Below are 26450 nucleotides of genomic sequence, written 5' to 3' on the forward strand. Positions count from 1 at the left end.
CCACAAAGGCGTCATAGGCCACCTCACCTGTGGGCCCACACCCTCCACACACTCCCCCCCTCCTCTCCCCACAGTCCCCCCTTTCCCTCCAAAGCTAGCGGTCCCCCCCCCTCCACACCCGCCTTGTTCATCTGACCACCCCTCCATCCCTCTATCCTTCCCCTCCCCATCATCACCCCTGCCGACCACCTCCCATGATCCCCACCCAGTACAGGTGACCCCCCCCCCCCCCACAGGAGGTGAAGAGCCACATATGCCAACATCCTCCACTCACAAGCAATCTAGTCGCCCCCCCTCCCCACACAGCCACCAGTTCATCCGCCCATACTGCCCGTCACACTTTCCCGAGACAGGCGCAACGACTACCACAGGAGTTCTTTCACAATGGGCCGTGGTCCTACCTGAGAGATGTGGAGGGCGGAGAGTTCCCACTACCCCTGGAAATGGAAATCTTTGTGGTACGCAAGGCAAGGTCCATCTATTAGCATCATCGGATGGACAGAACAATGCTTTCTTCCTTCAGACCTCTCACACAGGAGATTGGACAATGACTCAGGTAGAGGAGGAGGTAAAGAGCCAGGTGACAAACCACATCTATCAATGGATGGGAGAAGCAGGACTGACACTTTTCTCTCAGCAGTGGCCAGGTTGCATGATGGACATCAATTGGTGGGCTGGGGCAGAGATCCCACATCTGAGCATTATCTATGGAGTCCCCCCCATAGTGGAGAGCTCCAATGGATGTGATCGAGTGGCCCTTCGCACAGGTGGCCCGTTTCTACCAATGCACAGAATCCCACCTCTCAGCCTGGCTGATAGATGCCTTGGTGGTACCACCAGGCGCATCCATCACCCCCATGGTCCGCCCGAGGGCTACCATGGGGGAAATGAGTTCACCATCCAGGTCGGCAGCAAAGCGTAGCCACATGCCTCACAACTCCTCTTCTTCCTCAATAGCTTCCACACCGAACAAATGCTTATTCGGCCAATCACAGGTTTCCCTATGAGCTTACATCTCGCATCCTGGAATGTGAACAACCTCCACTATAGTGGCACATGTGGTTCCAGGAAGTTGATTGTTCTGCAGGAGCTGCAGCTTGCCCTAGTGGGACAGATCGACATCCTACTGCTACAGGAGCACAAGCTCACTCCCGCCCAGGCCCAGCGGGTAGGGAAGATACTCCCGGGTAGTTCACACACTTATTGGGAGCGTTCCATAGGTGCCCATGGCAAGAGTGGTGTATGCACCTCGATTGGCCCGAGCCTCACCGCCTGTGTACGGAACCATGGAACGATTGTGGCAGGGAGGGTTCTATGGATCAAATTGGATATTGGGGACTCGTGCCTTGGAGTCCTCAATGTCTATGCCCCTACTGAGGTCAGGGCATGCTGCAAGTTTTGGGTGGAGATTGCAGCAAGACTCCCAGAGGTGGACTCATGGATTGTTGAAGGAGACTTCAATAACTTGGAGGCCTTAGAGGACGAGCAGGGCAGAGGCAAAAACTACCAGGGTATGGCTGGGGAGGAGCAGGAGGCATGGAAGGTTTTTCTATTGGCAATAGGAGCACACGATGCTTGGAGAGACCTAGCTTTCCACAGGAGGGAGAGGTCGCTGGACTTCTCATGGGGATAGAGGCGGCTAGGCGGAGTCTTGCTAGAGCAGTTGGATTGGTTCAATGTGGGAGAGTGGGGATGCTCTTGCGGAGGCTAGATAGGGAAGTTGGCTAGCACCACTTTGTTCGATCACTGCCCGGTTCTCCTAACACTTGATCCCCCAACATCTTCCCTAAATCTTATTGGATCCTTGACACGATCTATAGGAGGGAGGAGGTGGAGTTAGATTGAGCAGATTTGGACTAGGGAGTGGGGCAGGAAGGACTAGATCGCAGAGGAGGTTGTAGAGGTCCTAGCCAAATCGAGCAGTATCTTCCAAGAGGTAGCCCTACAAGCTAGGCAGCAAAGCTGGGAGGAGGAGAGAGCACTCTGGCGGGACCTAGCAGCCACGCAAAGATTACTACACAAGGCACCTGGGGATCCAATACTCCACGCACAGGAGGTGCGCACATGAGCAGCCATCGCCGGCCTAGAGGACAAGAGATTGGAGTTCTCATTCCGCACCTTAGCAGCCTTCTGGGCGAGACACGATGTGCAGGGAGTTTTTCTAGGCACATCAGCCCCGCACGTGAGGAGAGCAAATACGCAGCCTTCAAGATCAATATGGGAGGATCCGCTCTAGCCTAGACAAGGTGATGGAGATTGCCACCAACTACTACAGATGCCTTTTCCAGCAAGAGACAGACTCAATTAGAAGAGGACAGCAATGCAGGCAGCAGGTCTACGATCACATCCCGTCCCTTGTCACAAAGGAGATGGGGCACTCCCTTCTAGACCCCTTCACAGAGAAGGAATTAGAGGAGGCTTTCCACACACAGGATGGGCAGAAATGCTGGGGAGAGGATGGCCTCTCTAAGGCCTTCTTTACCACGTACTGGGAGGCAGTGAAGGACCCCTTATTGCTTGTGACATTAATGTCACATTAAATATCACTTTAACACTGCTGGCTCTCCAAGAGATTTTCAGCTCAGGACGGATGCCAGGGAGTCTATCAACAGGTCTTGTCAGTCTCCACCCCAAAGGGGGAGACCGCCGGTTGGAGCTATCCCAATGGAGACTGATCACCCTGTCGTCAATAGCCTATAAGGCACTAGCAAAGATGATTGGTAGGCAACTCCAACTCCTGCTTCCAAACATCATTCATGACACACAGACAGGCTTCGTCCAGGATAGGAGCATCCTTGACAATGTCTTTACCTTCTTTGAGGTGACAAAATGGGCCCAGTACAGTGGTCAGGGATTGGCTATACTACTCCTGGACTTCGAGAAAGACTATGACAGCGTGGACTGGGACTTCTTGAAGGGCACCATGGTGAGATTGGGCTTCCCCCAAGCATGGATCCATAGGGTTTCCGCACTTTTACAGATCGGCTAACAACAGCGTTCTCATAGGTGGCACACGAGGGGAGGAGTTTCAACGTTGGAGAGATTGCTACAGCAGGGCTGCCCACTAGCCCCATATTTGTTACTACTCTTTGCAGAGGCAATGTCTCACTTCCTCAGATCATGTGTAAGCAAGTTACGCAGCCTCCGACTTCCAGTGAGAGGAGATGGAGCTCTTAGACTCGGAGTATGCAAATGATACAGCACTTTACATAGAGGATGATGAGTTGATGCTAGAGAGAGTGAGACTAGTTCTTGAGGTGTTCTGTACTGCACGAGAGTGAAAATCAATTGGTGAAAGTCGGTTGGTTTCCTTACAGACCCGGACTCTAGCACACAGTGGGGAGTCCACTTGGGATTTAGATGGGTGTGAAGAGGGCAGACCATCCTTTACCTAGGGTTCCAGGTGGGACTCGACATCACTCCCGCCCAGCAGTTTCTTCTAGTCCTTGACTCTATTCAAAGGAAGCTGACCTACTGGAGTACTGCTCACGTTTTCCTAGCGGGCTGAGCCTTGGTGGTTAACCAGGTACTCCTAGCGACGGCTTGGTACATTGCCTCATGTTGGTGCTTCTCCTCGTCCTGTGTAGTTCAGCTTCATCGCCTAGTACGGAATTTTCTCTAGGCCAGGTCAGACAATTCCAGGGACTCTCGGGCCAAGGTGGGATGGGCAACCATCATCCAACATCGGTCAGAGGGAGGGCTTGGGATCATAGACCCAAAGTATCAGAGTTTGGCGCTTGGGCAAGCTAGTAATGTGCGGTCTCACACGAGGAGGGTAGACCTGGAAGATCCAACTGCAGGAGGGTCTCTAGGAGTGTAAGCCGAGGCTGGGCAGTGATTGGAGACTGTCCTTGAGATGGATATTCACGACAGCCCAAATCACACCTCCCAGATCCCCCTTTCTACGTAGCTTACTACGAATGTGGCAGGGCCTCCGTAAGGCCCTAGTTCAAAGCTCCCCAGGTTGCCAGGAGGAGATAGGCCGCCAACTGGTGATTTGGAATCCCCAGGTCAAAGATCAAGAGGGGGTACAGATCGGTGAATGCCCCCACATCCAGTGGGCTGGTTGGGAGGCCGGCTCGGCTCACACCATGAGGACTTGGCGGGAGGTGTTCAGGATGGTGGACAAGGAGGTGTTGTAGCGAGCATCAGGTTGCTGGAGAGGGGTTGAGTTGAGGAGAAGGGAGATTGATGCAACAAGACCTTAGGAGTGGCTTGGCCCCCCAATACGAGAGCCGGTAGAGCCCGGGGAGGTATGGGTCTCTAAGTTCTCACCGACAGGTATCCCTCTATAGGTGGTAGGTAGAGTGGGTGGCGCCCACATGGGACCTTCTTCACCGTACAGGAGGGGGGGCGTCTGGCCCTTGATAGAGGGCAGTAAGATGAGGGGATAGCTATCCTTTCGTGGAGGAGGATTCGGGTGGTTGGCCTTGAGGGGAAGACATGGCGGCTGGACCCCTATGTTTTCTGGAAGGAGCTCCGGGAGTGGTGCCTCTGGATTTGGGAGGAAAGGCCACTTGACGAGCTAGAGTGGGACCTAGGAGAGTGGCTATGGCCAGCCACTGCAATCACCAAGAAGCCACTGAGGTTCATGGAGTACATAGCCAAGATTGGCAGACACGTGTACTGATACAAGAGGACATGGACTAGGCGCCATCGCATAGCAGGTACTGGGCGGAGCACAGCATCACAGATGCCTTCTAACGGACCTTCTGGCGCCGCCTATTGGACAACTAGAGGCCGAGGAGGGTATCGTATTTCTTATGGTTGGTGGCACATGGAGACTTGGCGGTGGGGAGTTGGTTAGCCCAGATGCAGAAGGATAGAGGGGTGTAAACATTGCACACAATAGTTTCTGGAAAATCCAAAGCACTACCTTTGGTCGTGTGAGGTGGCACAACTTGTGTGGAGAGGAGCATGCCGCATCCTCCGCCATATAGCACCCAGCCTTGGATATATCTCATGGGGAGCTTTCTATTGGCAGGCACTCAGCGAGGGCTATCACCTGTTGTATGAGGCATGGATGCAGGACACGATATTCTTTATTGAGGCTAGGTCGTGCGAAGTGGTCATCTTGAAGGCCCTACCCATCCGTTAGGTACTGGAGCCCACAACAGACCGCTCTAAGGTATGGGAGATCGTAGGGAGCCTCAGTGGATGGCATATCTAGAAGGTGCGATGCCATGAGGTTTTTGGCAAGGAGAGACTTTGTGTATATGCGACTTTAGCAGAGCTCTGGACCTCCTTCATCCACTCCCTTCGTGGCCGATGGGACCAGGCGCAAGGCAAGTCTCGAGCTCGTCAAGAGCTCCCTTTTCACTTTATGCACACTTTGGGCAGCCAAGACTTGTTTTTCATGATGCAAGCAGGCAGCCCCAAATGGTGATACACCCCCTCTCCATGGCTTCTTGCCCCCATCCCTCCTAGACCGCCCTGAGAGGCTTGTATACTTGATATATCTGCGACTCTGCATCAGCTCCAACTAGTTTGTTGAGCATGAGCACTTCTTTGTATTTAGGTTTTTTTAAAAGTAATATAATCGGCCACACTTTATTTGCAAAAAAATGTACCAATGACTTTCTTTCCAACAGACAATGTCACTAAATCCCAAGTTTGATTCTTTATGATGGAATCAAATTCAGCTTGCATTGCTACTATCCAATGCACACTTTGTTGTGCATCGTCAAAACATTTAGGCTCCTTATGATCAAGTGCGTGCGTTGCCATAACAAACTCCATTGTATGAGCATGATCTTGCAAACGAGCTTGTCTTCTAATACAACCAGCAATAGGAAGATCCAAATTATTATCTTTCATAGTCTACAAGTACCATATAGGTATCTGCCTAGCTTCGTGATTTTGTACAAGCTCCTGCTGAGTCTCAAATTCAGCATCTTGCTGAATATTCAGATCAGCCATAGGCTGAATTTCTGCATTGCTCAATGGAGCAGCTAGCTGAACATTATGTTCATTTACTGATGCTCCAGCTGTATCACCAAAAGAAATGGGCAGCAGCCCTTCAAACACATCATTTTGCAGCCTGATATGTATCAAAACCAGCAAGGGATAATTCTGATTTTTCATCAAAAACCACATCCCTACTGACAAAGAATTTCTTAGAAATAGGATCATACAATCTATATCCTTTGCTCTCACTGCTGTACCCTACAAAAATGCATTTAATAGCCTTGTTATCCAGCTTATTTCTTAGTACTTTGGGAATATGAGCATGCAAGACACCCAAAAGTACGGCCAACTGAAGGTTTTCGGTTGTTCCAAGCCTCAATAGGTGTAACATTTTTTAATGCCTTGGTAGGGCACCTGTTCAAAACATGACAAGTACACATAATTGCTTCCATCCAAAAGATATGTGGCAAACTTTTAGCTTTCAGCATACATCTGGCCATCTCCATGAGTAACCAATTCTTCCTTTCTACAACCCAATTCTATTGTGGAGTATATGCAGTTGTATACTCATTAACAATGCCTTTCTACTTCAAAAATTTTATTAAGCATGGAAGACATCTATTATCCAATAATGGAAATCTTCCTCCATTCGGCCCCCGATTCAAACCTAGTATCAACACATTGCCACTGCATCGATAGTGAGCTATTTTTCTCTAGCAAGTGTATATTGCATTTCCAACACCCCTCCTTAAGCCACACCTTGGTTGAGGTCCTAGTGCCACCTAAGCTCAACAACTTAAGCTTTGATACCACCTTAGAAACTAGGTAGGGGCCTTGGCAGACGGCAACTGGGCAATGGCGGACCTAGCAAGCAGGGCAGCAGATTGGGATGGCACAATCGATGGTGATGGTTACTGCTGGCAATAGATGCTAGGCTGCTATTTGGGAGCAGCAATAGGGTGGTTGGCATGTTGGCTGGTTGGTTGAGAGCTCCAAGTTGATTAGGACCGAGCGAAGTTGTGCTCTGATACCAAATGTGAAATGGGGAAGATCAAAGCTCAGCTAAGAGTACACCGTTGATAATGAAGAGAGTGAGAGAGTAAAGACATGACTTCCAATGCAATTACTAAAGAGTGTAATTAAAGTACAACCCTTAAACCTTAGGGTTATTAATGTGTGTTCAAACCTGAAAGGTGTAAAACATGATAAGTGCCCGAACTATGTAATATAAGCACATAAAATAAAAGATAATATAACTGGGGGAAAAAAACTCTCATAAGGAGAGTAAAAAGTGTCCCAGTGTCCTGCCATGGATCACCAACACTCCTCTGTGAGCGTAGACATGACTCAAATCCAACAATGACAATGCATTGTCAAAGACAGAGATGGATTATGCACTGAGGCTATGCAACACCCTCCATAAGGGTCTCTTTTTATTGGATATGTATGATAGAGAGTCTCATGGTGCTCTGGCAACTAGTACTCTTTCGCCTGCAATGTAGAATGCGGAGCTATGGCATGCTCACTATGAACATATGAGTTTTGGCAGTGTGATGACCCCTTAGAGATATCAGATGGTAGATGCATTGCCTCTAATGGAGACTCCATCTCTGCCTCAAGGGATCTATTTTGAGAAAAATGCATAGGGTTGCTTTCAAGAAGGATGGTGTAGTGCGTGTTGTCCGGAAAATGCAAATTATTCACTCAGATGCTTGTGGTCCCATGAGGACACGTGCACTTGGGGGTCATCTTTACTTGTTATGTTTATTGATGACTACTCTCGGTATACATGGGTGTATGGGCTGAAAGCAAAATCTGATGTGCTTATGCATTTCAAACATCTTCTTGCAAAGCTTGAGGGTGAAATTGGCTTGAAAGTGCAGACACTTGCCATGCATGGGGGGGGGGGGGGGGGGGGCGGCTACATGTCTTGTGCTTTTGAGATATATTTGCTTGACCATGACATTATGTATCAAGCCATTGTTAGAACGATACCTTAGTAAAATAGTGTTGCTAAAAGGAAAAATCAGACACTTATAGAGATGACTTGTTGTATGCTGAAAAGCAATGGCTTGCCTCATAAGTTTTGGCTAGGTCTTTAGTGGTAAATCATGTATTAAATCGTGCACCACACTGTTTGAAGCTTGGCATGGCAAGAAACCCAAAGCTAACTACTTTTGGGTATTTGGATGCATAGCCTACGCACATGTTCCAAAAGAGCTTCATGGAAAGCTCGATGACAAGGCTGTAAAATGCATATTTATTGGCTAGAGTTCAGTGAGAGCAAAGGCTATTGCTTGTATGACCCACGCACGAAGAAAGTTTTTGTCAGTAGGGATGTCATATTTGCTGAAAATGTTGCACTTTCACATTATCAGTTTCAAGTGCCAATCCTTTAAGGCTCTTTTGCTACTTTCTTTGGAGTCTATGCCCGCTGTAAATGGTTGAACAACTCCCGAGCAATAGGATTATGATGATGGTTTGCCTCATGTAGTGGAAGATGCAATACAGCCTGCAAGGGCTGCTGTAAATGCGGCCAAAACAGTCTTGAGATGGCTATTCCGCACTCTCCAGGAGAGTAGGGTGGATGCTCCCTTATCTCAGCACACTAGAAGGGCCGCTAGGAATGTAGCACATGATGCAGGGGGAACCCATTTGGATGAGCATGTGTTTACAACCTCACTACTAGATGATGATGAGCATACTTCCTTGGACAAAGCTCAATAAGATGTACATTGGACGCAAGCCATGCAGATAAGTTAGACGCTATTGCCACTAACTCTACATGGGATCTTGTGGATTTACCACCTGGAAAGAAGGCCATTGGCACGAAATGGGTTTGCGAACTCAAACGAAAGGTTGATGGCACTATTGACAGGTACAAAGAACTATTGGTAGCAAAGGTCTATGCATAGAAGAAAGGTATAGATTATGAGAAAACCTTTGCTTTTACATCCCCTATGAGTACAGTGAGATGTGTGATTGCTATGGCTGGAAAGTACATAAGTTGGACAATAAGCAACATTTTTGAATGGGGATTTACATCAGGATGTGTATGTGTCACAACCTCTGGGGTTTGTGATTAAGGGAAAAGACCACATGGTTCGCAAGTTCACAAGGCTCTTTATGGTCGCAAACAGGTCCCTCATGCAAGTACTCTAAAATTGATGCTTATTTGGCTAACAAAGGGCTCAAAAATAGGCCAACTGCTCTCATTTTGTACATTACGAATGAAGGGGGGCACTTGCTGCTTATCATTCTTTATGTGGATGGCATGCTGCTCACTAGACCTAAAGAGGATAAAATTGCACATTTCAAGGCTGACTTGAAACATGCATTTGCTATGTCAAATATGGGCTGCCCATACTACTATTTGGAGATTCAATTCACCCAAAATCAGCATGACATCATCATGTCACAATCACAGTATGTGGACATGCTATTACTTAGGTTTAATATGCAAGATTGCAAGCCTATGTGTACTTCCATGGAACCAAGCTTAAAGCTATCTATGCATGATGGTGAAGAGATGTCTGATGTTGCAATTTACAGCCACTGTCTTATTTATCTTTGCAACATGTGCCCTAATATTCAGTATGTAGTAATTCAGGTGAGCATGTATATGCACAGCCCACAAACCATACATTGGCAAGTTGTTAAGTGGATCTTTAGATATTTGCAATGTACTTAGTCACATGCATTATTATTTTCCAGGGGGGAGACTTGCATTTATAGGCTTACAACAATTGAGATTGGGCTGGTGATGCGGACAGTAAGCAGTCCACTAGTGGGCATTGTTTCTTTTGGGCCGCTCATGCATTTCATGGCTAAGCAAGAAACAACCTATAGTGGCTACCTTGTCTTGTGAGGCTAAGTACAAGGTAGTCTTCACGGCAACAGTGGAATGTGTATGGTTGTGCAAATTATTGGCTGACCTTCTTGGGCAATCTACTTCGAGTATGGTAGGGTCTGTATAAGACCCTAATTTAGAGGCCTCTAACTTGTCAAAAGGAGATAGATAGCCATTTGGTGGTCTGGACCCCCCAGGTTCGAGATTGTGATAGGATCCTAATCGGTGAGTACCCTCAAGTCCAGTGGAGTGGGTGGGGAAGGTTGGCCTTGCGCATACTATTAGAGAATGGAGGGAGATATAGGTTGGCTGACCAAGAGATCTTACAATAGGCATCTAGCTGCAGCATGGAGTCGAGATCACGAGGACGGAGATTGAAGGAGCGATTCCATATACAGGAGCCAATGCTGCTTGGTGAGATATGGGTGGGCAAGTTCTTGCCAGTCAGCATCCCCTTACAGGTAGTAGGTACAGTGAATGTTGTCCTCCATGAGGTATTGTTTGGAGTCCAAAGCCGGTGGAAGGCTAGCCCTTGGCAGAGGTTAGCATAAGGAGCTACCAAAGTTACCTTGGAGGAGGATTCATGTCATCAGACTCGGGGAAGACCTGGCTACTTGGATGGAGCCAAGCTTGGAGAAAGCCGTGTGCATAATCAATTCCATGACTCACAAGTCCTTAAACTTTGGCTCTATTTAGAGGTGTTTGCCACTATAACCTTATGAAGCCGGCAAAGATGTGTTTCAGCTATTTATTTCTTATGCTTCATCAATAAATTATCATTTTTTATTTTTATTATACACAGCAAACAAATGTTTTAACTTTTAAGTATTTTGAGTATTATATGTGAACTCATGTGTCTAGAGTGATGCAAACAAAAGATTCTTTTCATTAACTTGTATGTAGCAAGAAGTAGAATTCATGAAGTAGAAGTCAAATGCTCGAAGCTTGAGAGATAACAACTTACATATTGAGTAATGGGTTTTGGGATAAGATGAAAGCTATCAAAGAAGCCATCTCACCCCTCTATTTTATCTTGCAACTCTTTGATCACGAGGGGTGTACTACCATGAGCTTACTTTATCATTATATGCATAAGCTCCATAAGGCCATGGCATTATGCCGTGAATTATCCATGGAGAGGTAAATGCTAAATATTAATTTATATATTTGCTTTGTGAAATTGCTAATGGTAAACCACTAATGATAGACACCATGCAACTTGTAGAGTTGGTGATCTAACCCACATATGTAATGAGAGATAGGATTGATTTTGTAAACCAATCCATATTGTTTCATATAGATTCCATCCTTTGTATAAGGATACGAAGCACTAGAGCAATAGAAAGCTTATGTCAAGATGGACTCAATACCTTGATTGGGTCTTTTCAATCTGAGCCAAGAGATTGGTAAGCTCTCTCTCTGTATAATTTGTTGCTTTGCGTGTGTGATCATTGTTGACCAATATGTATAAATCAAAAATTTTAATTAATATTCGATTATGATTCATGAATATAATTGAGGATGAGGTGATGCTTGTCATGCATGATCATGATTATTTTGCACAAGAGATAGCCTTTAGATAAGAGAAAAGATGTCTTGTCATCTCTTGATGGGAAATAAATGGGCATCTTACACCCAATATGCAGTCCTTGGCTCTTCGTGTGCTCTCCCAAGAGTGCACTAGTGGTGCAACAAAGCACATTTGGAGCATATGCGCAGATATCCATATCAAAAAAAGGAATAAATAAATGTTTTTTTTTTCAATCTCTTTTATATACACTGGTAAGTTTGAATGCATTTGCTTGTAGATACTAATTTCTTACACATTCTTTCTGACAAGTTGAGCATAAGCCAACTAGAGAAGTTGGTCTATGTGAATGCCAATCTATGCTTATTGGAGAAGTTACAAGGTCAGGATTTTGAGGGAGGAATGCTTCAATGGAAGAGGTGGATAGTGAGGTCATTGCTAAGCTAGAGGTAGGTGTACGATGAGGAGAGGTAGTTGATCTTGCTTTCATTCAGAGATGCACTGATGAGAAAACATTGTTTATGATTTTCTTCAAGAGGATGAGTTGCACTTTCGGCGTGTGACTCGTGCCTAGAAAAGTCCAATGCTTGCTATGGCAGAGGAGTCACACCTACATGACATTGGATAGAGCTCCTCTCCTTGTGTAGCAGATGATATGCTAGCCTCTACTACCACTGCTTGCTGGAGAGGCAAGTAAGTTCCTTGATGCCTTCGTGACTGCATACCACTTCATACATACAGTAGGAGATGTTACCATCATCAGAGTCTTCAAATGAGATGTATTGAGCTAGTTCATTTACTAGTGGCAGTGGTAGTGGCCCCTTTGATAGCTAGGAGTAGTTACTAGCTACTAACTTATTCATGATTGATGTGTATTGTGACTAGATTTTGGTTATAGTTTGTACCAGCCAAGAGCTTTAAGTTTATGCACCCTTTTTTTTGTAATCCAATGACTACCCTAGTGGTAAGCCACTTGTTTTTTAACCAGCTGACTGGGGTTCAAATCTTCCCTTTTATATTCCTAAATGAAATGATTGCATGGATGCAGGAATTGAACTCTAGACCCTTTGGTCATGACACGTTCAACTTGACCGATTGAGCTATGTCTGCTCGGTCAAAAATTTTAAACTCTCAAGTCTTTGACTATTTTATCACATTTTCTATGTTTATATTATTTTCTATCGTCTATCATGTATGTGAAAGTATGCAATGTTATCATAATTCATTAACATTAGTTTACTCTTTTCAGTTTTACTTTGAAGTTTGCATTATGTTAACAGTTAAATGTCTTATACATGTGTTATTGTATATAATGATTCACAAATCATGGTATAGTATGTATATTGTAATCCGTGATTTGTAAATCAGGAATGCTAATTTGTAATTTTTCTAATGAGTAGAATGATGAATCTAGAATTTAGATGAAATGGATATTCATATTCTAGACTTTGAACTTTTAACTCTACAATCTAGGATCTAGGACCTAGGTTATAGGTAATACTAATTTTTTATATAATTATCAATACTATGGATTATTATAATTAATATTTTTTGCAATCTCAAAATCTCAAAGGTGACCAGCCAAACAAAACGCAAAATGAAACCCCAAACCTCGAAACACAAAACAAGATGATATGTTTCTTGTGACTATGACTCCGAGTATGTAGATGACATGGCCCTCTTTGTGGAGGATGATGAGGTGATGTTGAAGAGGGTAAGATTGGCACTGGAGGTATTCTGGGGAATTAACTAGCGAAAGTTAGTTGCGTTTCTCATAGATCCAGAATCTAGCACTGAGTGGGGCATCCAGATGGGTTTCAGATGGGTAACACTGTTATCTAGCATCACTCTAAGGGGGGGTTGGGGATCATCGACCCAGAATACCAGAGTTTGGCCCTCCTATGCAAGCTGGTGGTTCACGGACTCATAGATCCAGAATCTAGCACTGAGTGGAGCATCCAGTTGGTTTTCAGATGGGTGACACTGTTATCTAGCATCACTCTGAAGGGTGGGTTGGGGATCATCAACCCAGAGTACCAGAGTTTGGCCCTCCTATGCAAGCTGGTGGTTCACGGGCTCATGCAAGGGGGAAAAATGGAAGGTTGTTCTGTAGGAGGGGCCCCAGGACTGCAGGCCACAGCTTGATGGGAAGTGGAGGCCATTCTTGAGATGGATCTTCATGTCAGCACAGATCACACCACTGACATCCTCCTTGTGCAGTCAACACGACTGAGGCAGGGCCTACGTAAGGCCCTGATTCAGAGGTCTCCAACTTGTTAGGAGCAATGCTGCCAGCCAGTGCTGGAACCCCCAGGTTCGAAATTGTGGCAGGATTCAGATCAGCGAGTGCCTCCATGTCTAGTGGGTGACGTGGGAGGCTGACACTGCCCGTATTGTTACAGTATGGAGGGAGGTTTATAGGCTGGCTGACCAGGTGATAGGCACCTGGCTGCCAGTGTGGAGTTGAGATTAGAGGAGGAAGATTGAGGCAGCTATCCCTCAGGACTGGTTGGACCCCACCCATTCGGAAGCTGGTGTTGCCTGGTGAGGTGTGGGCAGCTAGGTTTTTGCTAGTAGGTATCCCCTTACAAGCTGCAGGTAAGAGTGTGCGGTGCCCCCATGAGGGGTTGTTCACAGTCCAGACCAGTGGAAGGCTAGCACTCAACAGAGGTTAGCAGGAGGAGCTACTAGCTTTACCCTGGAGGAGGATCTGTGTCATCGAACTCCAGGAGAAGACCTAGCTGCTGGACCCCTATGTGCCCTTGAGTGAGTTCTGGGAATGCCACCTATAGATTTGGGAGAGCTGGCCCCTGGATGAGGTAGAGTGGGACCCCAAAGAGTGGCTCTGACTGGCCATTGCGGTTGCCAAGAAGGCCCAGGGCTTCTTGGCCTACACAGCATGGATTGGTAGGCATGCCTTGATGTATAAGGAGATGGATTGGGCAGCCTCATGCAGCAGGCATTGGGCAGAACACAACATTACTAAGGCTTGCTGTTGGACCTTCTGACGATGCTTGTGGGATAGCTGGAGTCCATGGAGGGTGTCTTATTTCCTATGGCTACTGGCACATGGAGGCACAGTCAACATGATTTTATTGGGTCTTAAGATTTTTTGGAGGATATCATGGGTGGAGTAAGTAGCTGTTTGCAAGAATGTATGTTAGTTCTGTGTGTTCCTTGACCTATGTATGTTGGCATTGTTGGTTATAGCAACTAGTTGTATGTTAACAATTATATGTGTCATGTGAACCTTTATCATTGAAAATCATATGAATTATGTGTGCTCCTATTTAACGTTAGTTTTATGCATATCATGGGTATGAGCACTATATTTATTGTTCATTTCTTTAGGATTTAATGGACAGCTGGACAGCTCATTTGGGGGCTGCATTTATGGGCAACCTGCCTGATCATCTCAGGTCTCTTCCACTATTGCCTTCTATAGGCTCCTACTCCTCTTCCTCATTGGCATCATCATTGCAATGCTTGGGATCCTTAGAGAGAGGGAGATTGGAGGCATTGTGTCTCATTGTCTCATTGTCTCATTTAAGTGCTGGTTACTATGTGTGCCTTATGTTTATTGCTTCTGTTTCCATTCTGCGCTCTTATTTGGTATCAAACGTCTAGCTTGCTAGATCCTGGGGTTCTTGTCTGCTGTGTTTTGGCTGAATGCAGGTTCTGCACTGCTGCGCTCTCATTGGTTGGACCTTCTGTCATTATGTTTTCTCTTGGTACGGCTGCCGTACCTTGTGTTTCATCTTCCTAAGCATGACATACTTTTTGGCAGCCTGTTTCAGAGGGTAGCAACAGCTCTTGACTTTCGTCCTCCTTCTCCAGCACCTGCCAACCTTGCTTGGGACTCTGTGACTGCCATCTTGCTGCTTCATGCTTGACAACTGGCTGTTTTGGACTGATGTCTTTCCATTTTAGCTGTTTTTTTGGATGGACTGCTGATTTCTGCCGATGTTTTCACTTTTTGACTATCATTTTGACTTTAATTGTTGGAGAGTGGCAGTTACATGCTGATGATTGCTGCTTTTCACCTTTTGACAACTTGCATTTCACACTTCCTCACACTCCAAATTAGTGTTTGAGCTTGAATTAGGGTCGTCTATGTTTGATTTATTGCTAACACTCAACTCTGGTCACTGTTGATCCTAGTCTTATTCGTACTACATGTTTTGTTTGTTTGTCATTAAACTGTGGCTTTCTGAACTGTTAACTCTTGTTTTTTTTTCCCAAGAAAGGAGAATTCTATTAATAACACCTCAGAGAAAATCCCCCTAAGGTAAATACAAAGTACAAGAAACTCTGTGAAGAGTAGCTAAGTACATCAAAGATACAATGGTTGTGTAAACAACCAGTCTGGTGGGCTAAAGTGGCAGACCATCTGAGGGGTAGTATGAAAGGTGTCTGAATCCCAAATCCGCAGGAAAGCCTCTCTTTTCTTTCCCATCCTCTCATAGCTGCCCTGCAACCTCTCCCATCTCCCACAAAGAGTGTGGACTATCTCTGTCCAAATCCTCAATAAAGACTCCCCAGTGGATATATCCTGAAGATCCTTATTGCTATTAGCTATAGGAACTTAGCAATTGGCACTAGCTTGAGCTCACGCCCATCGCATCGCGCTACTGTCCCCCAGCCCCGACTACGCACGCCTGTCCATCTGCCCGCGCCGTCCGACTGATCGCCCCCCCTGCCCCGACTGATCGTGGCCGTCCAACTCTTCGCCCCCCGCACTGTTCGCGCCCCCCCGCCCCGACGTTTTGCAACGGCCGCCAGTCTGCCTCCCCCCCCCCCCGCCTTGCTGTTTCCCCCCCTGCTTGGCCGTTTCTCCACGCCCTGACAGATTCGCTGTTCCCCCCCCACCCCTCCCCCGCCTTGCTGTTTCCCCCCCTGCTTGGCCATTTCCCCACGCCCTGACAGATTCGCTGTTTTCCCCCCGCCCCCCGCGCCCCCCGCCAAGCCTCCCTCGCCAGGCCTCCTTTCCACGGAAACCAGCATAGTCCCCCCCCCCTTGCGATTGATCCCCCCACCCCCTAGTTGTTCCCTCTATCTGCAGCAATTACCCCCCCACCAGGTAGCACCGCGACATGATTGGTTGTCTCGCAGAAGGGACGTGCAATAGAAACCTCTGTTCAAACGCAAGCGCACTCAGTCAGTGCCCCCCAGTCAAACACCTTGTGTGTCATCCTCTCTGAAGAGCAACTCTTAGCCGTCCAAGCTAAGGAACTGGAGCTAAAGGAAACAGCAATTTATGTTCACGTAGTAGGACATTCTCTAGCCAGGGCCCAACTTCAGGACTAGCTTCACTCCATGTTGCGCATCGGCACAGCCCAGATCGTGGAGGCGGTCCTACTGGGCCAAGGGATCTTCATGGTCCGGCTCAATTCGACAGACGCAGCTCATGAGTTACTTGCCAATTCACCGTATGCGTCCACAAAGGGGGTCATATACATGGTCCCCTGGTACAGTGGCTTTACTGTGGAGGCATTTGCACTCCACAACAGGTTTCTCCGGCACCCAGACACCCTTCTTTTCCCCGGCCTGGCAATAGAGTATCACCAGTTGGTGGAAGACTTTGGTCGGCTCTTCGGCACTATCCTTCCCACATCCTTCGCGGATGCAGTGACAGCGGCAAGAGTCCCAAAAGTACGGGTGGCAGTGAAAGAGGTCAAGAATATCCCACAGTTCCTAGAGATTGAGGCGGGCGTGCACTCCTTTAGGTAGCAAGTCATTGTGTTGGGGCAGCCAGGGCAGTGCTCGCACTACCACGACTTTGGGCATCAGGCAGCAAGTTGCACGCATTTTGGAGCCAAGGTGGCTCCGCCGACAAGCCCGCAAGTGGATGTTGATGGTTTTGCACGGGTCCAAAGACGACAGAGAGGGAGACGGCAGGGTGGTGCCCCAAGAGGAACACCAAGGAAAAGGGAATTCTCTTGCAAGAAAATCTATCTTGTAACATCAACAAGCTTGTTTATCATGTTTCATATGATCACAATGAAGAAAAGCACACCAGGCACAACAAATCTTCATGCAGCATCATGTAGATCTCCCACGGTTTTGATAGAATCAACCATATTCTTCAATATCTTCACAAAATCCATCTATAGAACAAAGAAAGCAAAGGAATACACCATCTTTGAATGGAAATACATCACATAGTATTCATCTTCAATATCTTCATAGTCTTCTCTCTCAATCTCTCATATACAATCACTCTGTTTGAGTAGAATTGGCTATCTCTGACTCTCTCTCTCTCTCTCCATCAATAATACATCATATCCTCACTACAATCTCTCAAAATCACTCTCAATAATCCTTCTTAGGTCGTGGATACCCCTCCCAAGAGGTATGTCTGATATGAAGGGTCACCAGAGCCACTACAGTGTCCTTTCATAGCTCACTACTGTCACTTCACTCTAGTCTTCACTTGAGTCTTTAGCAGCTACTTCTTCCACTTCTTTCAGCTCTTTTGCACTTGTATTCACCTCTTTCCAAGGCTAGAAAACTTTCCCAAGCTACACTCTCATCCACCAGAACACATACAGAAGCATACAGAACAGTCACAGAACAGTACCAGAACAGCTACAGTACAGAACAAAACAGAAGCTCTACGGAAGGTTACAGAAGATCATCAAAACCACATAACTTATTCTCAAATCATTCCAAACTCTCACCAACTATTTAATAAGCTTTCACAAGATCTCAATCTTCATCAATCAATACTCCATCCCTCTTTACAGAAGACAATCAGAACAAAACAGACTAAAACAGAGCAAAACAGAACAAAACAGAAGGTATACAGAACCTATCAGAACATCATAGAACCACCAACAAACATCATGAACTTCCAAAACACAATCATTATCATCCAAAACACTCTCAAACCACTTCCAAACCAATCAATCTTCTCATAAAATCAACCATTCAGCTCTCAAAAACAACAAAAATCAGCCAAAAAATAAGTCATTTCAACACTCAACATATCCCCACGCTTAATAAGGAAGCGTCCTCGCGACCCAGGAAAAAGGAAATACAAGTGCATTTAAAATCTCAACTTTGATCTTCAATATCTTCTCAAAAAGAATCCATCCACCACGACCCCAACTTATAACCTGTTTCTAATATAAAAATACAAAGAAAGGAAAACCCTGTATACATTAACACCTCTTATTAAACTAAAAATCACAACAAATTTATAAAGGATATAAAAGTTTTCTTTGTCTTCATCAGCATCAGCTTCAATTCTCCATCCACGACCCCATCACCACAAATCTCCAAAATGTAGCTCGTACACGAAATCCAATAGGAAACCACCACGTTGATTTGACATAAATGAACTCACAACACAAACACTAATACACAACACAACCATCTGAATGACTCCTCCAAAAAGAGAGTTTTTCATTAAAAAGCTTCCACCATACATTGGAAAGGTATCAATGAAGATGATCCCTCTTAAAAGATTGATGTTGTCGGAAACGATCCATAGATAAGGATTCATCTACAAAGTTTTTAGGAGGATTTTGAAAAAATTGGAGACAGCACATCCTTTCCAACAGGACCAGGTATCTGCTAGGCAAACAGAGGGCATGAAAATACAATATATCCAGCTGTTGGGAATCAATGCTTACATTGACATTCATGCACAACTTTGGAATAGGTTTAGAATCATTATGAGAGTGCCTATGCATATATGCCAGGTACTAAGCAAAGTGAGCAGTTAATCTCACTGAGGGATCTGCAGACTGTGAATACTGCTGGGCAAAATGAGCATAGTTCTGATAAGCTTGACTGGAAGCTGTCCATTCTCCTGGAATTACTGGCCAATTAATCTAAGGTCCGGTAAGGCAATCATCCGAACTCCATCCCCTTCTTCTGGAAATCTGATTATCAAACCCGTCACAGTCACTAACCAACTGAGGTGGTTGAGATATAGAAGTGTTAGGAGAGGGTAGTGGAATAAGGAAAAGTGGATGAAGGGAAGGATAGGAAAAATCATAAAAAGAAGAAAAAGTTAAAGGAGTGGCAGAAATTTGGATGGCCCTACCAAACTCTGCTGTGAACCATGGGTCCTCCCCTAATCTGGAATAAGAACTCCAAAGCAGCCTGCTCTCCTCCCCTAATGATTTCTGTGCATCTTCCTCTCCTGACCTCAAGAGCCTCCACCATGTTAAAGTCACCCCCTACCATCCAATGATCAACCTGTGGTAGAGACTGACTAAGGGTGGTCCAAAACTGTCTCTTGTCTCGTTGGCCATTCGGGGCGTAAATGGCCAACAAACCAATGAGTACCTCCTTCACTCTCACGGAGACCCACATGGCTCTCCTTGGAATCAGAATACCCCAGCCTTGTATCGACTGAGTCAACTGCTCCCCAACACATATGCATACTCCAGCCTATATCTCAGTCGCACCTACAGCTGCTGCCCAGTAAGTGTGACTCTAACCTGGCAGTAGCTTCCCGCAACATCGAGATATTCTATTTGCCAAAAGATGGTGCTCCTATAACATAAGAAAATCAATTGATCCTCCTACTAGGGCTCTGTGCAAATCCTGTCACACGAGGCTTTGGCCCTGCCTAAAGTGACGACCTCCGAAACCTCGTACATTCCATGAGAGTATCCTCATGGAGTGTGTCTCAACCTCTTGAACCCGGCATGGCTGTACAGCCCATGCCTGTCTCTACTGCCTCCTAGTATATACCCAATCATGTGTCCTCTCCGCTATCTTTGCTAGGGGGTGTAATGGGGGAAGTCCTCAGAGTAGTCATCTGAGTCCTCTACATCCTGTTCACTGTCCTGGGCCATCATGGCTTCCCCTGCATGCTGTGTGTCAGGTACCTGAGATGGGCTAAGCTCGGGAAGCTCAACCTGATTAGGCATTGGTCTGGGGGACTGTGGCGTATCTGTAGCCTGTTGTAGCTCTCCTGAGAAGCTACTAGTGTTGTTGCCTCCGTGGGCTGAATCACATCCATCTGCAGTGCTGCCCCTATCAGTGGCTGTGGGACCTCTGGCTCTAGGGCATCTAGAGGAGCATCTATGGGAGCAATGGGGGGCTAAAGTGGCTTTGCATGGGCTAACGGTCTAAGGTCCCTTATCACTCTCCACAGTCTCAGCTCTAGGCCCTCGTGTCTTTGCCTCTCAGCAGCGCGCTCTCTTCACTCATGATGTCTCCTCCTCTGTCTAGCCTTGTGCCATCTCTGGCTCTCTGCATCACTCCTCTAATGCGTCTCGGGTCTACCACCTCCCTCATCCCTAGAGGAGGTCTGCTCCGATGTGTCCTGGGGCATTCAGCTCCGAGATGTCCAATCATCTTGCAAGCAAAGCACTGACCAAGGAGGCCTGTATAAGAGACTAATTGGATAAGAAATCCCTCGTGAATGGAGGGAATCCTAATAGTCTAGGGAAGGCAGTGCAAAGACTCTGTGGGTATTATCACTCGGACCGAATGGTATCTGTGTGGGCCTTCTGAGATTGCGTCAGCAAAAGTCCTATCCCTCTGTAGTATGACGAGGCCGAATGTACTCCCAATCTCAGAAAGGTATGGCATAAAATACTCATCAAGGCCAAGAAAAGAGATGGTGATCGCAGTGCCATCTCCAAGCAAGGAATAGTCCCGGCCCTCGATCCATCTGTCAAAGTATGCTACTAAGGTCCTGACATCAAGCGCGCTAGCTCCATGTGTCGGTGGTGTGGGTGCTTCGTGTTCAAGCTCTTTGATCAATCAATTGCCCCATGTATCTTCCTTATCTTCCCCATTTCCATCTTTAGTTTTTTCTCTAATGGCACCTCTATGTATTTAGTTTGGATTTCATTAGCCTTTAAGTAGGTAGGTGGGCGGCTCATCTAGGCAGCTGCATTTATGGCCTACTTGCATGATTCTCTTAGGTCTCGTATTCGTGCCTATATAGTGTACATAGGCTCCCACTCATCATTGTGTCATCATAGCATCACTTGGCATTGTTGGAGACAAGGAGAATGGAGGCACTATGGCTGGTCATCAGTGTGTTGGTTACCATGTTGGTACCGTACTCATTCTTGTGCTTTCATTATGGATTCCATTGCCTATTCACGAGTTCTCTAGGAATTTATTGTTTTTCTTGTTCACTGTTCATTGTGTTTGTGTTTGTGCTTTGTGTTTATTGATTCCAGTTTCTTGTGCACTCTTTAACATTCACTACAGGTCTGCAAGTGTAGGGTAACAATGCCTTACCCATAGTTTGCAATAAGACTTGTTTCACATGTGATCAAGCCACATTCAAGATGTGATGGCATACATGTGAATGTTGATGGAGGAAGCATTACGAGATGAGCTGATTGTACTAACCCTTTTATGTTCCAGTCAAATGAGCCCAACTAGTAAGGATAAGGTTGGGTGTTGAGCTGTATTACTCTCTTCCTAGTTTCCAAAAAGAATGTTTCTATTATTCCAAATGCAAAAAGTAGTTATTGTCTTTGTTCAAATAACATGGGGGTTTTCTCGAGGATTATTGTGCAACAGATGTATTTTTCATTGTACCAATTTGGACAATGTCAATAGCATGTTTGTCTACATATACAGCACTTTGGTGATAGGATGCTACATGGAAAGCATTGAAAGAGGAGTACTTCTTGGAGGACCTAGGGTTGGATACCCAAAGGACATTTTAGGATCCATGCTAGTTCTATCGCCTTGAACAATGAGATTATTATTGTATATCAATTAAGAGTTTTGCTTTTGTGTTAACTCTTTTTGTTAATGCATTTTGACACGTGTCAAATCTTAGAATGTACCATTCACCTTTGTTTAATCCCTTAATTCTTCATGCCTGATGGAATTTTGCTGCTGCAGCTCAGTAACGTATTTTATTGTTTTCTCTCAAGGTCACAGCCTCTAGAATGAACAGAATGCCACCAATGGGTTTTGCATTGATAAGACCACCAGGCCATCATGCGATACCAGCAGGCCCCATGGGATTCTGTGTTTTTGGAAATGTTGCAGTTGCTGCTCGATATGCTCAACGCAAGTTTGGATTGCAGAAGGTGTTCATCATTGATTTTGATGTTCACCATGGAAATGGTACAAATGATGCTTTTTATGAGGATCCAAATATCTACTTCCTTTCAATTCATCAAGTAAGTGCTCATGCTAACTATGACTAACATAAATTTCCAGCATATGCATGAAAGCAGTTGCATTTCAGAAATGAACATGGACATTTTGATCTTATCACAGTTATCTGATTGCTAGCAAAGTGGCATCATAATAATTCCAGTGTTTGACAGAATCACATGTTGCTATTCTCCTAGCTTGATCATGCTCAATTGACAAAGGTAGGGATAGATGAAAAGATGGTATATGCCTGCAGATCCTTGGCCTCTCACTAGGGCCAGAATGAGCAAAACCTGGTATAAATTACTCATCTAGTCATCGATAATCGTTGCACATCTTGTTAATGAGAAATTAGCAACTACTTTTTGGATCATGATATTTCAACCTAACTATAGATTACTGTTGTCACAGCCTCCTAATTTATCAGGGCCACTAAATGATAATTTGTGAACTCTATGAGTGCATTGTATGATTTCACTGTGTATGGACTTGATCTGCATTACATTCCACACAATAACCTGAATCCCTAACCCTACTCTTTTTAAAAACCCTAACCCTAAATGTTTATTTATATATTTATATAGAGTAATATGTGATGTATGGAATGTCATGTACTATGAGGTGTTCATTGGGGGTCCATGATCTCATGTGAAGATTAGTGTGTGATAACACATATTATTGAGAATGTGTCACAATGTATCTTACAAGTAGCTGAAGAACTAATGGTATGCATACTCATGTGAACAATGACAGCCGGTGTTCCCAAACTAGTATCTAATGAAATACTGATAATGTGTGCTATTAGTCTGTTGTGTGTGAGCTATGATGGGATATGTTCTTGAAGTGTTGGGTATGCCACCTATGAAACAAAGTAAGAAAGTTGACTAGAATCATGGCAAAAGGGAACCCCTAAGGAGTCATTGAGCTTGCATTTAGATGCCCCTAGCAATTTTATTTCTACTTTGTGAGTGTTTGCTTGGCTTTCTTTGAGATTTTTCATTTTTGATGACTTGATCCTAGACTAACCTCCTCTCAAGGAATTGTTTGGTACATTCAAAATTCAACTTTTCATTGCATGCAAGTGGACAGGGTACATGTTGTAAAGAGATTTTCACTGGAGTAGAATTATGGTCACTTGTTCAGAACCTCTTGACGATGCAATTACATTGCACCATGTGACAGATTAAAACAAGGTGGTGAGATCCTTAATGATCAAGTGTGCAATGTATCTGCATATTTGATGAATGAATAATATGATTGTGTGCTTGGTTTTGTCTAAGGTGACTCAATATGGTGGAACCACGAGTTGCTGTGGGTTATGATCTTAGGTATCAGGTGTTTGCAGCTCCAAAGAAGTTACTAGGGGTACACTGCCGTGAATCCCCAAGGTGCCTCCCTCGAGACTATAAGAGGTGATCTCTATATCGGCATAGCTCCAAGAGGAAGAGTCCAAGGCAATGCTGATCCAAGAAGTCCATCACCCTAGTTAGTGGTCTGAATCCCTCTTCAAATAGACAATGGAAGCGCCCTCCAATCTCATCCATCACCCTAGATAGTGGTGCTAATCCTTCTTGAAATAGGCAGTGGAAGTGGTGTCTAATCTTGTAGTATACTGGGCACCTACATATGTAGTGCTTCTCAGTCTCCGGCTCAAGCTAACAAAGCTAGCAGATCCGACTCTCTAGGGGAAGGGAGTCTACACCAGATCGGCTAGTCTCTATTTGCAACTGGTGTGAGGATGTGCAGAGCTGCCCAATGGCACACTATACTCTATTGGACATGTATGTCCATATATCTTTGTCAGATCACAAAACCATCAAGGGATACTTGTTGAAGATGCTTTCAATAGAAAGCCATCTTTGTCCCTAGATCCTGGGTAGGTGACAATCAAGTCTTGGCTATGTGTAGCTGAATGATGTCTATCCTAATGATCCTCTTGAGCTCTTTCCAACTGAGCTTTAAGAAAGGGGAGTCCAAGCTATATTGTAGGGTAGAAGGTGATCCATATTTAGCCCATGTCGTTGCAACCATGTGTCTATTTGGGCATATCAACACTCAATATCACCTTGCAATGCTAGCTGTGTGGTTGACTCTAGAGCAAGTCTAGAGTATCTATGCCTTGGCGGCTCCAAAGCTTTTGCATAAAAATGACTATGTGGAAAAGGGCGTCAGCCACAATCGGTGGTGCTCTCATCTCTGATGTGGCATTGAGGACTTACTCTTGATCATCTTGGAGATCATCAGCACTAGGGGCCTCTCCGTTTGCTTTGCATCCATCATAAACCTCCCCTCCATGTGCTAGTGACTGCTTTGCTATAGCTCTCCTCCTATGATAGAGGCTCGATCCCCAAATAGGAGCTCCATATAAGAGTGATGGTGTAACCAATGTATCAAAGAGTCAAAGCTTTGTTCGAGGTTTCTAAAACAGTATATATGTGGATCGGTTTTCCATGGCTTCTAATGTTGCCTACTCTACTGTCTCCGCACCATATGTAAACTAAGGTACTACCAACCGCCTTACCGAGTAAGTGCAAGTTAGCAAGAGGAGATCCTAAAACAAGTAAATGAATTGTTGAAAAAAGGGTTAGTTCAACCTAGCTCTTCTCCATACTGCTCTCTAGTCTTACTTGTTCAAAAGAAAGAAGGTTCTTTCCGTATGTGCATAGACTACAAATCTTTGAACAAGATCACAATCAAGAATCGCTTTCCTATCCCAAGGATAGATAATATCTTGGATAAGTTGCAAGGGGCTAGTATCTTTAGTCACATTGATCTCAAGACCGGCTATCACTTAAAAATGCTACATTGATCTCAAGACCTGCTATCACCTAAAAATGCTCATAAGACAGCTTTTCCTACAACGTTTGGACTATACGAGTTCTTAGTCATACCATTTGGTTTGACTAATGCACCAGCCACATTCAATCGAATGATGGAGAGAACTTTCAGACCTCACTCAAAGTTCACATGTGTCTTCTTTGATGACAATCTAATATTTTCACGATCTGAAGAAGAGCATAGAAAACATCTATCTATTTATTTTCAAGAGCTTCCCAAGCATAGACTATAGGTCAATGCTAAGAATGATAAATTTTTCCTTTCAGAAATTCATTACTTGGGCCATATTGTTTCTCACAATCTGGTGAGAATGGATCCTGAGAAGATTCGAGCCATTGTTAATTGGCCTACTCCTACTTTTGTACATGAAGTCTTGGGCCTATGTTCATAGTATATGAGATTTATATGAGGTGAATTTTTTAGACTTGACATGCAAAGTAATACCTCACTTGCAACTCATTTGAATTATATGGAAAGCTTATTAACACAACTTGCAGAAATCAACTTGAAGATGGATGAAGACATTTGCATTAGAGTGCTTCTCAAGAGTCTTCCACCTGAGTTTGATAATGTGTCTACCACATTAATCAACATGCCAAATCTGAAGCTTGTGGATATCAAAGCCTCTCTCCTGAAAGAGGAAAAGAAGATCAAGAACACGAGAGAAACAAGCATCCCAAGAGGAGACCAACAACTCCTCTATGTGAAAGGGAAGAAGAGCATAGTTTGTGACTTTTGTAAAAAAATTGGGCATATTGAGAAATTTTGCTATGCTAAGAAAAGATCTCAAAGAGTATATCTTGCTACAGTCAAAGAAGATGAAGACAACAATGAAGAAGAAGAAGAAGAAGAAGAAGAAGAACCCTAAGAACAAAAGGATAGGACTCACCAGTCCCTCTTTTGTAGCTCATTTTTTGATAGACTTTAAGTTTAAAATGTGGAGTTGCCTAATGTTTCCGCCATAAGCTCCTATACTCCTCATGTAACCTCTACACACTACAGCCTCTACACACTTAGTGAGGCCTTGTAATAGTCTCTAGCTTTGTATGGTTGGTTTTTTCCATGTCTACACTTAGCAAGGTTCTACTCATGACAGCCTCTGTATACTCAGTGTCTTTCTTGGTTGTGATTGAGAAGAGGTGTTGAGAAATGTGCAATCACATCCACCATAGCCTCTATGTAAGTAACAAACAAGGCAAAGAAACACATTGCAAATAAAGCCTTAGACTA

General features: G+C 44.9%; 1 protein-coding gene and 1 pseudogene across 6 annotated transcripts in view; both read left to right on the plus strand.

The window, feature by feature from the left end:
• The window catches only part of HDA14 (histone deacetylase 14), a 205692-nt gene that overhangs the window by 148939 nt on the left and 30303 nt on the right, over nt 1-26450 (plus strand). For all 6 annotated transcript variants that reach the window (XM_087690061.1, XM_087690062.1, XM_087690066.1 and 3 more), the window contains one exon: nt 22154-22405. In XM_087690061.1, coding sequence (XP_087546187.1) covers nt 22154-22405 — 252 coding nt within the window. The remainder of the gene's footprint in view (nt 1-22153; nt 22406-26450) is intronic.
• LOC148028271 (uncharacterized) lies at nt 1057-12099 on the plus strand (annotated as a pseudogene).

This window comes from Lygodium microphyllum, chromosome 12 (genome assembly GCF_053477565.2).
Source record: "Lygodium microphyllum isolate KBCC chromosome 12, Lygodium_microphyllum_v1.1.10, whole genome shotgun sequence".
NCBI classification, from domain to species: domain Eukaryota; kingdom Viridiplantae; phylum Streptophyta; class Polypodiopsida; order Schizaeales; family Lygodiaceae; genus Lygodium; species Lygodium microphyllum.